Genomic DNA, 19,714 nt, shown 5'->3' with positions numbered 1-19,714 from the left:
CGCTCAGCCAGAAAAAAAAGGGCTCTTGAGAGAGAGAGCAAATCAAGAGGAATCCAACCAGGAGTTTATCTCCCTGCCTCTCTCTCTCAGGCCGTCTGTCAGAGGACATTCTTTTGCTTCGTACCTTCACCTGAATTAGACGAAACCAGGCAGTCGGAGCTGCAGGCCAGGACACGTCTAAAGGCCATAAACTGAAACTAGGCTAGTTTCTCCCTATAGACAAGAACTTAGCGTTTCTCTTTCCCTGTCTTTTTCCTTCTCTTTATCTCTCTTGACAGAGTTGCTGATTTTTATCTGGGCCTGTTTGCGATTTAATAGGCTTTCATTGTCTGCAAAGCATGAATCTCTGTGAGGTAGAGAGCACAAAGGCAGCCTGTGTCCAAATAGGTTTTTATGACGTCTAGTGTAGAGACAGAAAATGTAGTGCTTTCTCTAATTTTATAGCTCATACAATGTGAATAAAGCAGGAAGGGGCATGTCCACAGATGCAGTATTTTGCTCTGTACCCACTTGGAGTCTTTTAGCATGAATCTAAGCTGTAAATTACCAGGAGGTTTTTGTGGCGGTCCCTGTGGGGAACAGTAGGGGCCCATACTCTCAGCTCCCGCCCTCAATGCTGCTATTGTGCTGCTCTGGAAGATGAAGAGTGTCTGTGTGGGTATGAGGGGGTTTCAGTCTATGACTGTCTTTACTAGCTAGACCCTGGACACACCAGACCAAGATCAAGACCTTCTGTACTGGCTTCTGTCCCGTTTCCACAAGGCATCTCGCCCCCTCTCTGTCTCTTTAACTAGATTCCTGGTTTACTTCTCTCTTTGTAACTCAGTCAGATTTATAGTCTGGTTTATGAAGCTGAAACCTTGAACTGATTAATCAATAAGTTGATCAACCGACACAACTAAATTGGTAATCGAGTAATGATTATTATAATTTTTTCACGTCAAAATGGTAAATATTAACTTGTCCCAGCTGCTCAGTTATGATGATTTCTAGCTTATTTGTCTTACGTGATAATACATATATGAGGATTATCGACTGTTGGTCGGACAAAACTTTTAGGAAATTGTGTTATTGAACAGTGATGAATGGAGAAAATAATCAGCAGAATAATGGTTAATGAAAGCAATTGTTAGATGCTTCTCGCATCTTTCCTTCAGTCCAACTTTTACAGATTTAATACAGAACATTTAGGCAAGGTTCTTGCACAGCTTTACAACATGTAGCATTTGAGAAGTTTGGCTTATTTTGTCAAATAAAAAAGAAAAGGTTATGCAGAAAACATGTTTATATTTCTCACATTAAAGTATAGGAAAAAGTATGATTTAGTTCTAGAAAGTAAAGACATACATAGTTTTTTGACTCCACCTTTCTGCTTCCTCTCTCATCTCTCTTCGCCTCTCTTCCTCATGTATTCCCTGAATGCTGAGCTCCACACATGTAGTAGGACAGTAGCGTTGGAGCAGAGTGTGCTGCAGTATGTTGCTCCCCTCTGCTGGACCGTCTCGGTCTCGTGGCTCTGAGCTCACCCTCTGGCTGCCTGTTAATGACGGCCTTTGTTAAACCCACAGCTCGGCTATTTCTGGGCAGCGCTGTAAACAGGCAGATTCCTCATCCCAGATTGGAAATGTTTTCCGCCTGATGTCGGACTCTAGTATGCACAGAAGTGAGGAAGAGAAAAGCAAGGGCGGTAGGTAGAAGAAAGCCAGAGAGACGGAATTTACAGGATTTTGCAGAGACAGAGATGTAAGAAAAGGGAAATCAGAGCAGGAGGGAGATGAAGCCCGGGCAATAATTCACAAAAAGGCTTTGTGGTGGTCTTTGGGAGGGGATCTCAGACTTAGTCCCTCCAGTCTACAGAGGCTGTGCTGCCCTCTGTAGTTTCCACAGAGCAGCAACTCGGTCCTGACAGGTTCAACTCCTCACAATGCAAATATCTGACCTGTCTCTAATCCTCCTCCAGTCAGGAAGTGTGTGTCGTAGTTTCATATCCCTTTGCATCAGCTGAAACTCTTAAAGACTTAACACCTATGAACGGCTTTGTCTTCTTCAACACTGAAGCATACAAACCAGAGCTAAATATCTACATTCACTCATCCCCAATATGCATTTAATTGCCCCTGTTGGATTGGGTCATTTTCTCTTATATGTATCACATGAAGATTAGATCAGATCACAAACTACTGTAGATTTCATAAAGAACTGAAACCTGGAACCAGTAAATCATTGTTACAAAACCGCCCCTGTTAGCAGCAGAACAGCTCTTCCTATGGCGGCAGGCGAGTCAGGTACAGCGTCGTCTGTAAACTATTGTCTTATTTGGGTTGCATTTGTATTTTCTCTTTCCTGAGACAGGTGGTTCATCGAGAATCTGTTTGAGTGTGATTGTGTTGATTTTGTTGAAAGAGTTAAAGGATCAGGTTAAACTGAAATGAATCGTCTTGTTTGGCATCTTTGATGGTAACCCTGTGGTTCCTCATCGCTCCTCTCCCTTAAAAAACCTCTCCTCTTCCAAACTTTCTCCTAATCTAACCCCCTTTTACTTTCCTTCTTCTTCCCTTCTGACCTTTTTTCTCTAACACCTAACCCTCCTGCCTCCCCTCCTTGCCTCCACCCTCCCACAGATGAGCCGACCAGCCCAGGCGCTGATTTGCGCGCCCGCCACGTGCCGGCGTCCTCCGTGGTATCCAGCGGCATGAACTCGGCGCCCGCCGTGGTCACCAGCCCCGCCTCCCCCACTTTCACCTTCCCCCTCACTAGGCTCTTCTCACAGGACTGCAGTGAGTGCCCCCCTCCTCCCCCTTCCTCCCTCCTTCCTCCCCACTGCATGCAGCTGAAAAGTATCTTATATGTTGGTCATGCATGACATTTATAGCCCTCCTGGTTGGTTGTCGTACTAAATTATACATTTCAAGAGGGTGTAGGGGATTTTAGTTTCCCTCAATGCTTCATCTAATCAATTATGTTTGCCTATTACTGAGTCTTAAGTTTTTTTTCTCAAATTTAATAGAACAATTTAACAATTTCGACCAGTTTCTAATTCAAGGTTGAAATCATCCAAGAGCACCTCAAAACAAGGCATTTACGGCTCAATAACAGACAAAACCCTTGTAAAGATGAACATTTTTGCATGCTGGACTTGTAGATCGCATGTTTGACAGAAAGAAAGTCATACAAACATGTTTGTTCCGAATGTGTTTGCTTGTTTTTCTTGCTGTGCACGAAGTCCAGAAACGTCAGTGTGTTTCGGATTTAGTAGGTTGGACAGACGTACACTAGAATGATACATTTATTTAAACAAATGCATGTCCATCTGTGTTTAGAGACTACACCTGCATGCCAGTGGTGAGAAAAGTGACCAGATTTAATCTAACCCACCGTTCCACGTCATCTCCCCACACCCCATCTTAACCACGCCACTCAAAGCTCCCACCTCCCCCCGCTTCCTTCCTCACTATCCCCTCTCCTAATCCAACACCGTCCACTCGGGTGATTGGCATTACATCAACATTCTGTCTTTCTCTCTGTCTCTTTGTTTCTATTCCTCTCTCTACTCATTCATCCTCTCACCGAGCAGGCAGTATTAAATCCGGTCGCCGTTCCTCCTATCTTCTAGCCATCACCACCGAGCGCTCCAAGTCATGTGACGAAGGACTCAACACGTTCAGAGAGGAAGGCCGAGTCTTCTCGTGAGTGCCGTCAAACTGAGACAGATTCATACGGCATCCATTACATCACGTGTGCAGGCAGACATTTCAGTTGTGTTGTTGTTCTTCACAGGAGGCTACCAAAGAGGGTGAAGAGCTTCTTCACAGACGGGGTGAGTGTTTCCCCTTTGGATCCTCTTCATCATCTAAACCTTCAAACAAAAACTTCTTTCTCACTACTTTAGTTGGCAACTGCTGTAGGACTTTTGTACGTAAACGGGGGCTCAGTGATCCATGTATAGGCTTCATTTAGTTTAAATGAGTCATACCACTTGTTGCCACAGTTACAAGATGATAGCACACTGCATTTCCCTTCATTTCCTCTTCACCTTGAAAATGGAGTCACAATTACTTTTGCTTTTACTTTAGTCAGGAAACCATGTCACGCTAAAGTCATGCTTGAATGTAGTGAAACCGCAGCACAAGTACTGGAGAGGCATACGGACAATAACCCATTAATGTCAGCTGTACTATTACATTTGACCTGCGTTTGCTCACATTAGCCACCATGAGCTAGTGGCCGTACCAGAACAAGTGAGGCTAGGCTGAGTATATTGCATTAAACCAGGGTGTTTTATTTCTTATTTATTTTATTTGTAAGAAAACTGCATCTTACAGTCACGTCTTTTCATTTGTTTTGGTCTTCGGTGTTATCTGCACATCAGGAAGTGTAATGGATATCCTCATTTTTGCAGTCAGGGTTCATCACACTTGGTTCAAAACAATGTGGCAACTAGAGTGAGTCATATTCTGTTGTTGTCAGCGTTAATGCAGCTGTGTCAGGAATCCTTTTTCTGTGAGCTTTAAAGGCAGCATTTGGCACCTTTATAGTACAGCGACACGTAGAGGCCAAGTAGTTGCTGCCTGAGTTACTGATGCATCAGTTGCCACATGATGTAATGTGGGATGAGGAGAGTTCATATTCAGAATATGCCAAACACTGAGGAATGAGAACTACACCCTGATCAGCACTCAATGACCGGAAAGTGAACACCTCAGCAAAAACATTATTAGCATTACACAAAAGGATGTTGTTCATAGTTTTATTTCAGCATGTGAGATAAGGATAATCCTGTTTTATTTGTGTTTGTTTTAATACATTGTCAGAAAAAAGTGACCATCTGTTATCTTTTTATTACCATATTGAAATAAAAGTGAAAAATGGCTCAAGGCTATAAAGGGCATCAACAAATGTTTTGAACATTTCCCCGTTTGTGTTTAAGTCTCTGGACAACCTTGGGACAGCAGAGGAGGTTCGATCTAAACGCCACTCCACCTCAGAGCTGGGAAACATCACTTACAGCGACGTACGGCGGGAAGGATGGCTGCACTTCAAACAAATCCTCACCGAGAAGGGCAAGGTGGGCTTTGATTAGAAAATAACTACGAAAGAGAGAAGAAGCATTCAAAGGGAGCAAAGATTCACGTCTCCTCTTTCCTCCACAGAAGGTGGGCAGCGGCATGCGTCCCTGGAAGCGAGTCTTTTCTGTGTTTCGCTCCCATTCACTGTTCCTCTACAAGGATAAGAGGGAGGCGGTGCTCCGCGGGGCCACAATCGCAGGTGCGGCTGAGGACGAGGAGCCAATCAGCATCCGGGGATGCCTGGTGGACATCGCGTACAGCGAGACCAAACGGAAGCACGCTCTGCGGCTGACCACCCAGGACTTCTGCGAGTACCTGCTGCAGGCGGAGGACCGGGAGGACATGCTGGACTGGATAAAGGTCATCAGGGAGAACAGCAAGACGGACAGCGAGGTCAGAGGGAACAACCTTCACCCGTTAACCTCTTTGTAGTGTGGCTGTAGTGTGTAACGCAGATGTGTTGTGTTTGTGTGTTGTAGGAGCTTGGTTTCTCCAGACAGGCACTCATCAATAAGAAACTGAATGATTACAGGAAACAGAGGTGAGTCACCTGACAACAGGTTGTACATTAAAGGTCATGAAGCTGCCTTCACCACTGCACTGACCTGCCGTCATGACTGAAAGCTGGAATTAAAGTCTCTCTGTCTCCCCCTGCAGTCCAACATCCAGCAAGCCTGACTCCTCTCCCAGAATGCCCCGCATGAAGCCTCCCTTCCTGCACGGCAAGACGGAAAACGCTGCGGGGGCGCCACGCTCCCCCAAACCAGAGGGCAAAGGTCGGTGTCAGGGAAAGACAACCAATCAAACACACTGGCTCTATGCTCTACTACATTGTGCAAAATGAAAACTGTATTTTTGATTAAAAATAAGCAGTTAGTGAGATTGATTTTCACCTGGAGAGAGTAAAGTTTGTTCTCTTACAGGAGAAACAATGCAAAAGTATTTTATGTTGCATGGGTAATTTGAGCAGTATTTCTGCAGATGGGAGATTATTTAACAGCACATTTTAGATGAGAGCCCTTTCATGTAAGGACTGTGTGACCCAAGAAACAAATACTGAGGCTCTGTGTCAAGCAGTGAATTTTTTGTTCACCCCGTCATTAGATGAGAGCGCGCCTCCCAAGTCTCCGTGGGGAATCAACATCATGAAGAAGGCGAAGAAGGCAGGGCCGAAAGCTTTCGGCGTGAGGTTGGAGGATTGTCAGCCGGGTGTAAATAACAAGGTCAGCCTTAATACCATCCGTCACTGCCGAATGCAATAAAACCCACTACGGCTGAAGGATTCATTGGCGATCAATCTCTGTCTGTGTGTCCATCTCAGTTCATCCCGTTGATCGTGGAGATCTGCTGCGGTCTGGTGGAGGACATGGGACTGGAGTACACGGGAATCTACCGAGTCCCCGGGAACAACGCCATGGTGTCGATGCTTCAGGATCAGCTCAACAAGGGCGTCGACATCAACCCTGCAGAGGAGGTGAGCAAATACAATACATTACAATATAATACAATACAATACAATATGATGGCCGCTGACACTTCTCTGTTCCTTTTGCTGTCAACAGAAATGGCAGGACCTCAATGTTGTCAGCAGTTTACTCAAATCCTTCTTCAGGAAACTTCCAGAGCCGCTCTTCACCAACGGTGAGTCCGGACGTGTCACGACAAGCCGTCCACACACACACACACACACACACACACACACACACACACACACACACACACACCTCACACTGCCACACATTCATATCAATCCATTTTAACCTTTTAATCATTTCTGACCTTTACAGACAAGTACAACGACTTCATCGATGCCAACAGGATGGACAGTGCGTCAGAAAGACTAAAGACCATGAAGAAACTTGTATGTTTTTGTTTGTATCCATGATTGTGTTTGTGTGTGTGTGTGTCTGTGTGTGTGGAAGAAGTCTGGCAGGTTCTACAGGTTTATCAATATTGCCATTCTGTTTCCCTTTCGCAGATCCGAGACATCCCAGATTATTATTACCACACTCTGAAGTTTCTCGTTGTTCACCTGAAGACCGTAGCCGACAACTCGGATAAAAACAAGGTGTGTGAAAGTGAGTTTGTGGATGAAATTCAAACATAGTCATGCGTCACTTTGGTGTTAACGTCTGTTGTCTGCGTGCAGATGGAGCCCCGTAACCTGGCTCTGGTGTTCGGTCCGACTCTGGTTCGGACGTCTGAGGACAACATGAAAGATATGGTCACACACATGCCTGACCGCTACAAGATAGTAGAGACGCTCATCCAACATGTAAGAGATGCCACACACACACACACACACACACACACACACACACACACATCAGATCAAAATCGTTTTCAGGCTAAATATTTCTTTCTCCGTGTCATTCTTGTAGTGCAACTGGTTTTTCACTGAAGAGCAAGACAAGGATGAAAAGGTATGTTGTTTCTTTAGACTGATGCTTTGAAATAAGGTTCAGTTGAGGATGTACAGTAGCTCTGAAACCTGTGAGTAATGTGCAGCATGTGTGTGACCAAATTATTTAAGAATCTTTTCAGGTTGGTGGGAAGTAACTCACATTCTCTATCTGAACACGTTGTTACAAGTCATAAAATGTTATTCTTTGGACCAGAGAAGGATTGCTGCACCTTTTTTTTAAATAGAATTGAACTTGCTTCAAGAGACAGGAGACAAACCACACACACAAAATGATGGATTGTTGTGCAGCAAACTTAACTTGTTTTGTCTTGTTAGGATGTTGACACTAAGTCCAAAAAAGTCCTTGCAGTAAGCTCATTTAAATAGCAATGTGCTGAGTAATTGTGACTTGCTCCCCTGGACGTTTGCCCACGTGTGCTTTTTTTTCATAAAACCAAGTCACCATGACGTTTGCAACTTTAAATGTGACCTTATAGTTTTATCTATCTTGAGAGGAGATAAAAAGCATTTTTAGACGAAGAGAAATCACCTCCATTCAAGTTGTCAGTTTCTTGCACACTCGCTACATTTCCATTCTTCTGGCTTTTAACGCTTCTAAAGTCGCAGTAAATCACAGCCTTTTGTTTTGTGACTCAATGTTGTTTTTTTGTCTCTTCCGTCCAGACGCCGGTGGACACGGAGGATGTGCAGCCCGCCCCCAACATCGACCACCTGCTGTCCAACATTGGCAGGACTGCTCTGCTCGGGGAGGCCTCAGGTGAGAACATGGCTTTACTGCTCTCAGCCAATCACCTGCCTAGCATTCGGGTCGCTGTAACCGGCAACCTAAAATGAATGCTCCTTTCCATTTAAAACAGAAAGCAGGGAATTCCCCATTAGTGTGCCTTTATTACAATTGGAAAAAACCCCAGCTGTCAGGCACCATCAAAGTATGTTGAGTCTTAGAAGGGAAATTAATCCTATTCTAATTCATATATTTCTAAGAATCCATAAAAACGAAATAACTTAAAAAGCATGTTAAGAGTAATTATCTCACGTGTTTGCTGCCATGATATTAGAGATTCCTTCTTGGAAGTCCGTCCCAGTTTGAAGCCAGAATTCCCTCCTTTCCAACAAAACTGGAACGCAGCATAAGAACTAAAAGCGTTGCATCCGTTAGTACTCGGAGTGTTTGTGTTTGATAGCGTGCCTACACTTCTCTCCTTTCTGCTGACCTCTTTTTTTCCCTCCACGTTGCTCATCTTTCACTTTCTCTGTACGTTTCTGCATTTCCTTCTCTTAGCTGAGCCTGTGGAGCAGCCACTGCGGTAGGATGGGAACTCCCCTGGCAATACGTGTGTGTGTGTGTGTGTGTGTGTGTAACCGAGTGAATCACATTGTGAAAGTGAAATAATGTGTGTTTGCGTGGGTGAGAGAGAGAGTTAGTGTTGGTGATGGTTTGTGTCTCCATGGTCTCCGTTACCCTCCTGAAAGTCGGTGTCAGACGGAGGCCTCTGTAAGAACGTGTCACTTCAGTGTCGCCCCAGTCTGACTAATGAATTAACAGCTGACTGGACGCTCTCTGCCTGTTAAAGCTGCTGTTTCTGACACTGGAGTGTAAAACCGTGGTCTGTCGCTGAGAGACAACTCCCTCACTAGTGGTCTTGTTGTCAAGCACTGGGCTCTACTCATCCTACGGGCAATTTCAGTCATGTAGACCAATCATCAGGCTCCTGACAAACACTCTTAGCTCTAAAAGGTCTCTAGGTGGCGCCATTTCTGACCTGCCATGTCAAAGCCCCAATGGCATCAGAGATACAGTTCTTTTTATCTGATTTATTTGTGTGAGCTTCAGTAGTGGCCCAAACTTTCATCCTTCTTCCTCTGGTTTCTCCCCCAGTTTCCCAAGTAGTGTCACTCTAAAGTTAAAATTAGAGCTAGCTCAGTGATGTCTGCACGCAAAGAAGAACTCAAAATCCCCAAATCCAAAACACAAATTTTCCATAAAAGGCTTAACAGTCTTAATTCAGATGATAAAATAGTCCAGTAGTGACCTTTCAAAGTAAAATCCCTTTGAAATGTAGCAAAACGAGAAGAGCAGGTATGATATTTTGCTAACCAATCAGATTCTTTCAGAAATTAGAGCCATGTTTTTACCACGAGAGTTTTGGCCCCACCATCTGGAAGCAGCACACAAGATAAAGTGAATTGATATGAAGTATTATTCTTGTCGGTACATGAGAAACGATTCTATCCAGAGCTTCTTAAATTTCTCCAAAGACTTTGATTCATGCATTCATCATGCAAGTGAAAGGCAAAAAACACAGCTTTCGTCCTGCATCGGTGTGTTTGTGTTTGTGAGGGATTGTGTTTCTTTTCATACTCTCGACCTGACATGATTTCTACCTTCACGCCTCCCAACGCTTCTTTCACTGACTGATGTCATCAGTGTTTTTGGTGATGTCATCGGTGTGTGCTGTGGTTTTCTAAAGCCTCCAACACCAACACCCTGCTTCCCCAATCATTGTTTCTCCTCCACATCTATAGATGTTTGTGCTGGAGTCCGTCAGGGTCAGAGGGCACAGAGGGACATGAGTTCCTTCAAATTTAGCAGATTAGCTTTTCAGTCTGAAAGAAGACACAACATGGCTGAAACTGTCAACTATGTTGTGCTCTTGCCACAACCCAATCAGTGATGTCACAGCGGGAGTTTGACAGCTGAGAGGAAACCCCTCACTGTGACATCAGGGTTTAAAGTGTGCACAGAAGCAGCTTTATCTGCGACTTAATAGACGATCACACCAACTGCCTCTGTGTCCTCCACCACAGCTGTTCTGGCCTTTTGTTAGCTTCAGTGCTTCTGACATGCTGATGTTTTTATTCTCTTCTCCCCAGACTCAACCAACAGTGACTCAGCTAAATCAAAGGTAACATCTCTTTACATCGTACAAGGTTACCCTGCTTGTTCTCATACACTCAGATATATGCACACAGCAGCGCAGTGTCACTGTAAGGTTTTTTTTTTTTTCCTTTTTCAGGGGTCGTGGGGGTCAAAGAAAGACCTCACACCCAAGGACTTCCTGACTCTGTCCATCATGTCAGCTGTTACGGGCCGCAAACGCAGGGAGCGCCATAACGCCCGCCGCGTTGGCAGCAGCACCGACGACGACTCAGAGCACGAGCCAATCAAAGCCGGACATTTAGGGACAGAGGAGGAAGAGGAGGCAGAGTCGCCTGTAGGAGACGCTGCTCCTCGAGCAGAGGGAGAGGAGGATGAGGATGAAGAAGAAGAGGAAGAGGAGGAAGAGGAAGACCAGGAAGTTGTTGAAAGCGGAGTGAAAGAGGAGGTAGAACAGGAGGTGGTGGCGGTTATTCCCAGTCGGCCGTGCTGTAAAGAGGAAGAGGAGGCAGGAGGAAGGCAGGCAGCTCTGTTGCTGCACGAGGAGGAGGCGCGGGCAGAGGTGAAGGGGCCGCCGTGGAGAGCTCCAGAGGATGCTCGCTCGATTGTTTCCGGTTACTCCACTCTCTCCACGTTAGGGCGCAGCCTGGGGTCAGAGGGGAGGGGGGACGATGCCGACGACGAGAACAGCGAGCTGGTGAGCGAGACGGACAACGAGAGTGGCTTCGCCTCGCGCTCCCTCACCCAGGAGAGACCTGATAAACGCCCGACAACGCCTGTGAACACACAACCGCTAGCGGCCCCGCGCAGCTTCCTCTACACCCACTACAAACCCCCCATCGTCTCCCCTACTAACCTGCTGGCCCCGCCCACAGCGCTCACACATACACCGGACTCTGCGGACAGGAGTGAAGGGGGGGCGAGGTCCACCACACCCTCGTCGTCCTCCTTCTCCTCCTCCTCCACCACTCACAGACTACATTCGCGGCCTTCCTTCAACTCCCACAAGCTGATCCAGTGTGACACTCTGGCCAGGAAGAAGCTGAAGTCGGAGAAGGGCAAGGCTCGCTCCCTGGACCTGTTGGAGCTGTCTGGGGCCCTAGCCGATAGCGGCGGGGCCGGTTCTGGGTCAGACGGCGCGCCCAGAGTGAGGAGGGAGACCTCCAGAACCAACCCCTCCTCAGGCAGCAGCCAGGAGAGCCTGCGCCCGGCCCGGCCCAAGCCCTCCCTGCCACCCAGCGAGGCCGCCTCCTTCACCCCGACCGGCCCCGCCGGCAGGTCTCTGGCCGAGCAGGTCCGTGCTCGTCTGATGGGCTCGGCCGACGACCTGCGCAGGGTGGGATTGCGAAAACCGCTGTCGCCAGAGACGCGAAGGAAGAGACGGGCCTGGCGCAGACACACCGTGGTGGCCTCCCCAACGGAGATCTCTGACAAGAGGCACCCTCTGACTCTCAGTGAGTCCCCCCTGTCTCCCATCACTCAAAACCAGGTCAAAACACCAGGGCTGCCTCGGGATGCAGACGGGCTCGACCAAGGAACAGCTGCACGTCAAGCACCCACCTCTAGGTTCCACCAGTACCTGTGAGCCCTGCCAGCTGACCCCACAGAGGCTCCTGTTAGGGGGTCCAGGTTGAGCCACTGACTCCCTGCAGGTCAGTAGGCTGGGCTGCAGCATAAACAGGGTCACGGTTAGTTGCCAGGTGCAGCACAGCGTATCAATAACCAGGTTTTTTAACAGCTGCCCACCCTTTTCTTTTCGATAAGCTCCATTTGCATGGCAAGGGGCATTCCAGTGTTGCCAAAGCTTTTGTTGTTGTTGTTTTTTTTTTATCCTATATGTGTGCTTTTATAGAAATAATACAGAAACGGAACAGAGACAGAAACAGAAACAGACCTCATCACAATCAATGTTACAGCCAAGAATTCTCTTCTGAGTAAAAACCAAGCATCCTTCCTGTCTTCTCCACCTTCCTGCTCACAACCTAAATTAAAGGGTTGGGTGTGTCACGCGACCAGAGATGGATGCTCAAATGCAACGCCCCTCTGGTTTTGAAGAGAATGGTGCTTTTTTATCAAAGCAGGATTTAACGGTAATCATTACAAAACGTCTCTGAACCAACTTCAGTGAGCCAGAAGAGACAGTCTAATTACAGAAAGTTATTAAAAACCATTTCAAGAGGGATCTCAACCCGATCAGTTCTCCTAATCCTTTCCCCCTCAGACCACAGACACTGTAATACTGTCATTTATTCTCCAAACAGCAGACACAACATGCAGTCGTCTCTCTCTACGTGTTAATAATGTGTGTTTGTGCAACGATATGTGTGATCATGCCTGAGCGTGCAGGTGTTTGTGTTGAACAGTTTTGTAACATTTGTACAAAGCCTTGTTAAGTTAACCTTGTAAATATAAATATTATGTTATCATATTTGTTTTTACTTTTTTTAGTTCCCTTTTTTTATGGTTTACAAAAGTGCATAAAAAGTGCACAGTCATTTTCTTTCAAGATGTTACTTGAAATTTTTCCCTTAATATATTCTTTTTTTTTTGTTTTATATTCAAATATATATTATATATATTTTGTATTAAAGTGGGGAAAAAAAGTACTTTTATTGTGATTTCACCTCTTGGGTGTACCTGTTCACAGGAGACAAGATAAACATGACTAAACCTGCTCCTTATTTCCTCAAAGATGGCCTTTCTCTCCGTTTCTCAGCACTGTGCAGGAAACCTTTATCTCCAGAGATATAGTCTTATAGACGAGTATCTCTGGTGACTGTACTTCCAGCAATGTTGCATCAACATGAACACAAACTATCTAGCAACGACATGTAGCAAGAGAAGAAATCCGGTAATTATTACATTGTATTGGGCAGTTTGCAGGCAGCTCAGCGCCACACTGTGCTTGCTGACCTCTTTTGTTTTGTTACTCACGTCTGGGATTACTGAGCACTGCCTCCACGAATCTGCTCATTTACTGAGCTCAAGAAAAAAGTGTGTTCCTTCTTGTGAAAGAGAAGCCTGATGTTTATCAGACGGTTAAACATATTGCATAGCGCTTACAAGCGGCTACGTTTTCACCTCAGTCAGTGGCGACCTTTCGTTTTCATCCCGTGCGAGGGTTCATCTGTCTGCACGTTTATTACCTCTGGGTTACATGAGGAGTTTCCCATAAGGTGAGGCTCTGATAAATCCTCCCCGACTGGGGGAAATGGTACATCAGAGGAAACGAAAACAGATTTAATCGATTGTTTTCATCTCTTGTCTCGATTCACCATCAAAAAAATATTACAAACAGGAGGTGCAACTTCCACAGTCATGACACTTGTTTTCATCTGACCAAATAACCCAGTGAATAATAATAATAATAAATAAATAATAATAATGAACGATAAGTTATAGTCTTGTCTTACCTCAAGATTTTTTCTACAAGTGCCTGATTTCTGGAATGTGTTTTCGTTCTGCAGTGCCATGGTCGGTTCTTATCTTTCCGTTTCCTTTTGTTGTTTCTGGGTCTCCGCCCTCCTCTCCTGTGGTTAATGGTAGAACTAAGGCACTGACCCAAAGATGTGTACGTTTAAAACAAGTATTCTGAGAGGCTGTGAGAAAAAGAAGCACACTTGACGCCAAGGACAAGTCTATGCACTCTCTTTGCCTTTAACACAGGCGTTAACAGCTAGTAACGATGCTGCTAAAAGGGAAGTGGCATAGTACCCTCTCAGCTGCTTTTCTTAACAAACCGAGGTCATCTCTCTCTCTGCCTAGTGATCCACAGTGTGTGAATATGGTACACCTAACAAGCCCTACCCTAAACCGGCATTAGGTCATGTCAGACAGCAGCCAGTTTCTTACAGATGAACAAACAGCCCACGACGTCATCATAAAATGAAAACTCAACGAGTTGGTGTGTGTTGTCTGAAACGTGATTTCTACCTAATGTCTCATTGTTGTATTTTAAAGTCTTTTTTTTTGTACATACTATCTTAATATGTAACATATTGTATTGTGTACATTTTGGAATTGCTTTTTTGGAGTATAACTAATATGAAAATGACTGGACTTAAAAAGGTCGTCCGCCTGAAACCATTTCCCTCATGGATGTGTGCTTTAAAGCAAGGTTATATGATGTAAATAAACAGAACTATGTTTAAAAAAAAAAGAAGAAGCGCGTGTTTGTTTTCAGAGAGCACAGGATTTTTGCAGCACTTCCATGTTTAGCAGCACCAGCTGACTTAAAATAGGAGATAAATGGCGCCCTCTGGTGGTCGCGAGTGGATCCGGTCTCTCCAGGCCGACTGTCACTGCATATGAAGTTTCCTTCACACAAAATAAACACAAACTACCGAGGATTTGCATATTAACTTCTATGAGTTATTTGATATTCACTTATCTGTGAAATATCTATTTAATATATGGAATATACTGAAATGTATGATCATTCTATTAACGCACAGCTATACTAAACACCATTTGAAGTAGATTATTTGGCTTTTAGATGACCAGCATTCCACCTATAAACACAATCCGCTTCAAAAGAGCGGAATTAACCCATTTCCTCTTTCAAAACATCCTCACCAGATTAAAGTGAGCGGGTTAACCTTCATAAAGAGCATCTCCATCATATCCCATCCCCCCTACCGCTCTACGGTCCGTGTATTCTTCCTCTTCGGGGCCCGTTTCAGGATCTGAACAAGAAAACGCTTTGCAATTGTTTGTATTGGCGACCAAAGCCACGCAGTTCCGCACCGCAGCTTTTAGGAACCGCTTCCTGTATTTTAGAGCAGGCTTTACGACACATGACAGCAGAATTTCAAAATTTTATTTGAACTTATGTTAACACACAACTGTTAAAATATTCACGCTGGAATTTACTTCTGCAAAACAGTCTTTGAAAGCTGACCCAATTAGATGTCATTTATTATTATTATTATTTCTTCTGTTGAGGAAAATGCAACATACGATGTTTATTTATTTATTTAAAAAAAAAATGGAACAGCATTAGTTGACCCGGGAAACAAAATATTCTCGTGTTGTCAAATACATTCTCTTTATAAAAAGAATCTTATTTTTTGAAATATTTACATTTCTTCTTGGAAAAAAATTGAACAGGACACCCTTACAGTCCAAATAGAAAATAAACGGCAAATATTGCATTGCAATGCAAGGACTCATCGTCCAAATGACAAACTGATTACAGAAAACTGATGACATTTTTGTTTTTTTGTTTTTTAAATGAAGTAGTCCCGTGTTTTACCTTCTTGAAAAGGGGGGTTTCCCCACTTGAATGCTGTCCTTTAATTGGTAGCGACTTGGCCCCTGTCATTGCTGGGCTGGTTCTGCAGAAGGAGCTCCGTGTTTTGGGCCCTCAGTCTCTCCAGTTCCCTCTCCAGCTCTCTGAGCCGGACCAGGGAGCTCTCCACGGTCAGACCCCCGGGCTCCACCGCGCGCCTCAGCCGGTTGTTCTCCTCCTCCAGCCGGGACATGCACTTCTCCAGCTCCAGGTACTCCTGGACCAGCTCCTGCTTGGTCATATTCTGCAGGCTCTCGACGTGGTACATCTCGTAGGTCTCGGAAAAGTCTCTCTGGAGAAACTCCCCACCTGCGTTCCCGGGTCTCCCGATACCGTCGCTGCCCCCGCCGCTGCCATCGTCGTCGTCGTCCTCCTCGTTGTCGAAGAGGTCCTCCTCGCTGCCTGTGTCCTCCATGCGACTGCCGACCCCGCCTGAGGGCCGCCTGACCCCGGTCTCCGTGTTGAGGTCGGGCTCCTCTCTGTCGTGCTCGTCCATAAGGAACTGGGTGGTGTTATAGGGGGCCACTGGGAGCCCTTTGGCAAACATCTCCTCTCTCAGCCGGGACGCCCTGGCCGTCTCTTTCTCTTCCAGGGCTTTCCTTTCATCCCAGTTAAGTTTGTAATACGGCTTCCAGTTGCGCTTCTTCTTGGAGGTCCTGCGCCTGTGTCTCTTCTTGCCCAGACGCGCATCCAAGCCAGTGTCGGAGTCGATTTGACCCTCCTCTTGCACCTGGTTCAAAGTCCCCTCCAGCGGCCCGTCTTCGCCGTCGTTTCCCCGTCGGATGTGATCACCGTCAATCACAGCATGAATATTGGGTTTCTGATGAGGCCGAGCTGCAATCGGGCACTTTGGGAGTTCGTTTCCGGCTGCTGAGACAGGGCACACCTCCCTCTGTCCGCCTTTCATTTGCCATAACTTGTCTGTGTTGATAACCCCACAGTTCCCCGCCCGCTGCTGCTGCTTCTGGTCTCTCTGTCGCCCCCTGCTGCTGTTCTCTGGTGCGCCACGGTTTCTGGCTGGGAGATGCTCCAACGCGACTCCGCTGCTCCCACCTGATGGGCTGCCTGAAGTTTTCAGGTGATGGGTCTGCTCCACTGGCTCCGTCATCCTGATGATCCGCTCCGATGGCTGCACTTTAGCACATTCTAGACCATGTTCAAGTCCTCAAAACTCAGCTTCAAAGTTCGTTAAAATGCGTCAAACCGAATTTAAACCAAAAAAATATACGTATTCCGAAACCACTAAAGAAAGTTTGGGTTCGTACGTCTGAAAACAAACGTCTGCCAAATAAAAGTTAACTTCTGAAGAGTAAACACTTGTTACTCCTCAAAAGGTTTGTCAGAGCAACTGTCGCTAACTACCATTAACTGTTTCGCTGCTGTCAGAGCTATCGTTCACCCGAAGACGACGTCTCGCCGTCACAACAGTGTCCAGTGTGATACTCAAGAAGAGGGAGCTCGTGTTTATATAGTTGCTCCGCCTCTAGCCGTGCGCATGCAGCTGTTTGTAACGCCCGTTGCGTTGTGGGACATGTGGTTTTTATTTCAGTGAAGCGCTGTCCGAGGCCGCCACACCGAACTACATAGTCCACAAGTCCGACGTAACTGACGGGCATTTTAACCAATCAAATGGCAGAGTCTTGTGCACGATAAAGTCCACCCCTCTCTTTGTTGATTGGATGAGAGGATAATTTTGCTGTTGCTAAGCTTAAGGTATTTTCTGATTGGACGGTCCAATAGTCAATCAAAAGTACGTAGTCGACACCAAGAAAGCAGTCCGGGGCATTTTATGGACGATACTATCTACAAATAAAGGGGGAACGGATAGAATTTACGAAATACAAGTTGATTTATATACGTTCTGAATGACATTATAATATATTTGGAACAGATACGCGTAGTTTATATGTAATGCCATAGGGTTTATTTTCATTTGCTGACCACAAAGGCAAACGGCGAATTAGTAATACAATAAAACCTTCCTCTGTTTGAAGCAAAATTAAGAAAACCTCCTACAGAAACTAGTCCGTGTTGAATGTTCACACGGGAAAATTAGTTAATGCAGCTTACATTCTAAGTGCAATTGTTTTACATGTTTAGTGGCATAAAATGCATCGTCCCCTTGCCAGTCGGATCATTAAATGTTTCAGTATAAATATAATGTGTTACGCGGAGTGATACATTGTCGGACAGGGGCTCGGGTGAACTCTGGAATCAGCGTAAACAAACGGCATTTATTGTCAAGCTGCAGCTACGAGCACAGCTTCGTGCCCCTCGTTATTAAAGGGTGGGTCAGGCGATCTCACACTTGCTCAATGATCCTGTTACCAGTGGACGGAGTGGTGTAGATCATTTTTGAGTATTTCTGCGCAACCCATGTTCTGATATGCAGTGTTAAATTTGCACTGTTGTGTCGTACTCGCAGCTAAAGATAAGCTAGCTAGCTAACGTTAGCTAACTGTTAACGTTAGTTAGCAAATGAGAACTGCGTTGTGTCGCTCCCAAACTAAACACCGTATTAATTCATAAAGTGTGAAGCCATACGCACTAGCGTTACGACCAAAATAAACGTATAGTTGTGGCATAACGATATTATAGTCAGTTTATAGACATGGTCTGTAACGTTATGACGTTATTTAAAACGCCATATTGTACATCAAGCTAAGCTAATGCTAACATTAACTAAAGAACCACGAGTGGTTGACCAGTTTCAAATAAAATGCTTCATTCTCGTCCGTTTTGTCGATAGAGCTGCAGCGAAGTGCTACGAAGTAAAACAAAACAAAAAAAGACCGCTACCGTGGCTACAGAAGTTGCTAACGCTCGCTATCTGCTAACTGGGCCGGTGTGTATATGCTGGGTTAGCGTAATTGCTGGAACGTAATGTTTCTCGTGATTGTTACTCGCAACATATTTACGGTTGATATCAGCATTTGCGTTATGACGTTTTCTCGGTTTCACAAAGCCCACTTTCCTGTGAAAATATACAAACCGATTGGAAGTCAGCGCTTACAAAGTATTATATTTATCCTTGAACGGCAACTCTCGAACTATTTGAGTTTCAGGAAGTAGACGGCCCCTGATCTTGAAAGGCTGCACTGAAGCTTTGCTGTAGTTTACTAATGGTTAGCAAGCTCTAGTTGGGGTTTACACGCCGAACTAACAATCTACTCGTACATTTTCCTGAACCCACAACTGTTGTCGGTTTGTAAAATATATTCCTTAAATTAATTATTGTTTTATGAAGACAAATATGACAACCTTGTTCTGGAGTATAAATATCTTAATATTGGTTAAGTATTGTTCTGTTCTATTGCTTATTCTTTACACATACTAGGATATTTGCTCACTCAGTGTCCCACTGTTCCCTGTAAAATTGCTAGTCAATACACTGACTTCATCTTTTAACTGTGCATGTGTCACTAACACTATGCACACAGTATAGTTTCTTCATGTTCCAGAAAAACAATTTACTTGTATTCATTAAATAAATGCATCAGTCAGTCTGTGACCTCTTATGGTGTGACTCCTAACACTGCTTGCAAAGTCTGAGAATCCAATGGCTACAAACAACACAGGCCTACTGTTTCTACTAATAGAATCAGGCAGAGTTACAGCTCTGGCAAATAAGCAGGCTGTGCTGGGAACCCTTTGAGGAAGACGTGATGTGTGCCAGTTAATATGAAACCTAACAAGATTGAGAAATCCCATATTTTCGAATCAAGGAGCAATGTAGCTACAGAGCCAGAGCTACTCCTGCATAGATCACAGCTTGTGAGGATTAGCAGGCATGTCTTAATCTCTCACCCTGTCTAACATGGTTGTTGCTGCAATTGAGAAGCAATGAAAGATATATATATATATTTTAGGCTTACGCATGGCCTTGAATGGCTGATGTACATCTGAGCACAGGAGGACAGGGTTTTGGGGGTTGTTTTTTGTGTCATGAAGACAACAGGTCCAGATTGGTGTTTTTTTTGCACGATAGTGACAAAGAGAGGCAGACACTAGATACTTCAGCTGCATTAAATGACTGAGTGATAGAAAGTGCCTCC

General features: G+C 45.1%; 2 protein-coding genes across 12 annotated transcripts in view; one reads left to right on the top strand and one right to left on the bottom strand.

Annotated features, from left to right (window-relative positions):
* Nucleotides 1–14,534, top strand: part of arhgap23a (Rho GTPase activating protein 23a) — a 57,785-nt gene extending 43,251 nt beyond the window's left edge. For 6 of the 11 annotated variants that reach the window (XM_084037378.1, XM_084037376.1, XM_084037375.1 and 3 more), the window contains 17 exons: nt 2,622–2,777; nt 3,575–3,686; nt 3,778–3,817; nt 4,928–5,065; nt 5,151–5,459; nt 5,546–5,607; nt 5,724–5,842; nt 6,171–6,289; nt 6,388–6,540; nt 6,629–6,707; nt 6,854–6,927; nt 7,045–7,134; nt 7,216–7,341; nt 7,448–7,489; nt 8,155–8,248; nt 10,366–10,397; nt 10,509–14,534. In XM_084037378.1, coding sequence (XP_083893504.1) covers nt 2,622–2,777; nt 3,575–3,686; nt 3,778–3,817; nt 4,928–5,065; nt 5,151–5,459; nt 5,546–5,607; nt 5,724–5,842; nt 6,171–6,289; nt 6,388–6,540; nt 6,629–6,707; nt 6,854–6,927; nt 7,045–7,134; nt 7,216–7,341; nt 7,448–7,489; nt 8,155–8,248; nt 10,366–10,397; nt 10,509–11,954 — 3,191 coding nt within the window. In that variant the 3' untranslated portion in view covers nt 11,955–14,534. Of the gene's footprint in view, nt 1–2,621; nt 2,778–3,574; nt 3,687–3,777; nt 3,818–4,927; nt 5,066–5,150; nt 5,460–5,545; nt 5,608–5,723; nt 5,843–6,170; nt 6,290–6,387; nt 6,541–6,628; nt 6,708–6,853; nt 6,928–7,044; nt 7,135–7,215; nt 7,342–7,447; nt 7,490–8,154; nt 8,249–8,773; nt 8,828–10,365; nt 10,398–10,508 lie in introns of all 11 variants that reach the window. The other 5 variants (XR_014599050.1, XM_084037371.1, XM_084037373.1 and 2 more) reach the window with 5 other exon arrangements.
* A 639-nt stretch (nt 14,535–15,173) lies between these two features.
* hexim1 (HEXIM P-TEFb complex subunit 1) lies at nt 15,174–17,094 on the bottom strand. The gene has a single exon (XM_084036633.1). The coding sequence runs from the start codon at nt 16,765–16,767 to the stop codon at nt 15,664–15,666; it is 1,104 nt and encodes a 367-aa protein (XP_083892759.1). The 5' UTR covers nt 16,768–17,094; the 3' UTR covers nt 15,174–15,663.
* Nucleotides 17,095–19,714: the final 2,620 nt, after the last annotated feature.

The sequence above is a fragment of the Eutrigla gurnardus genome (genome assembly GCF_963514095.1).
Source record: "Eutrigla gurnardus genome assembly, chromosome: 20".
In the NCBI taxonomy this organism is placed as follows: Eukaryota; Metazoa; Chordata; class Actinopteri; order Perciformes; family Triglidae; genus Eutrigla; species Eutrigla gurnardus.
This window is presented reverse-complemented; position numbering and strand designations above follow the sequence as displayed.

What these genes read in the sequence shown, in the direction of transcription:
- hexim1 (XM_084036633.1), bottom strand. Translation starts at nt 16,767, where the DNA reads ATGACGGAGCCAGTGGAGCAGACCCATCACCTGAAAACTTCAGGCAGC.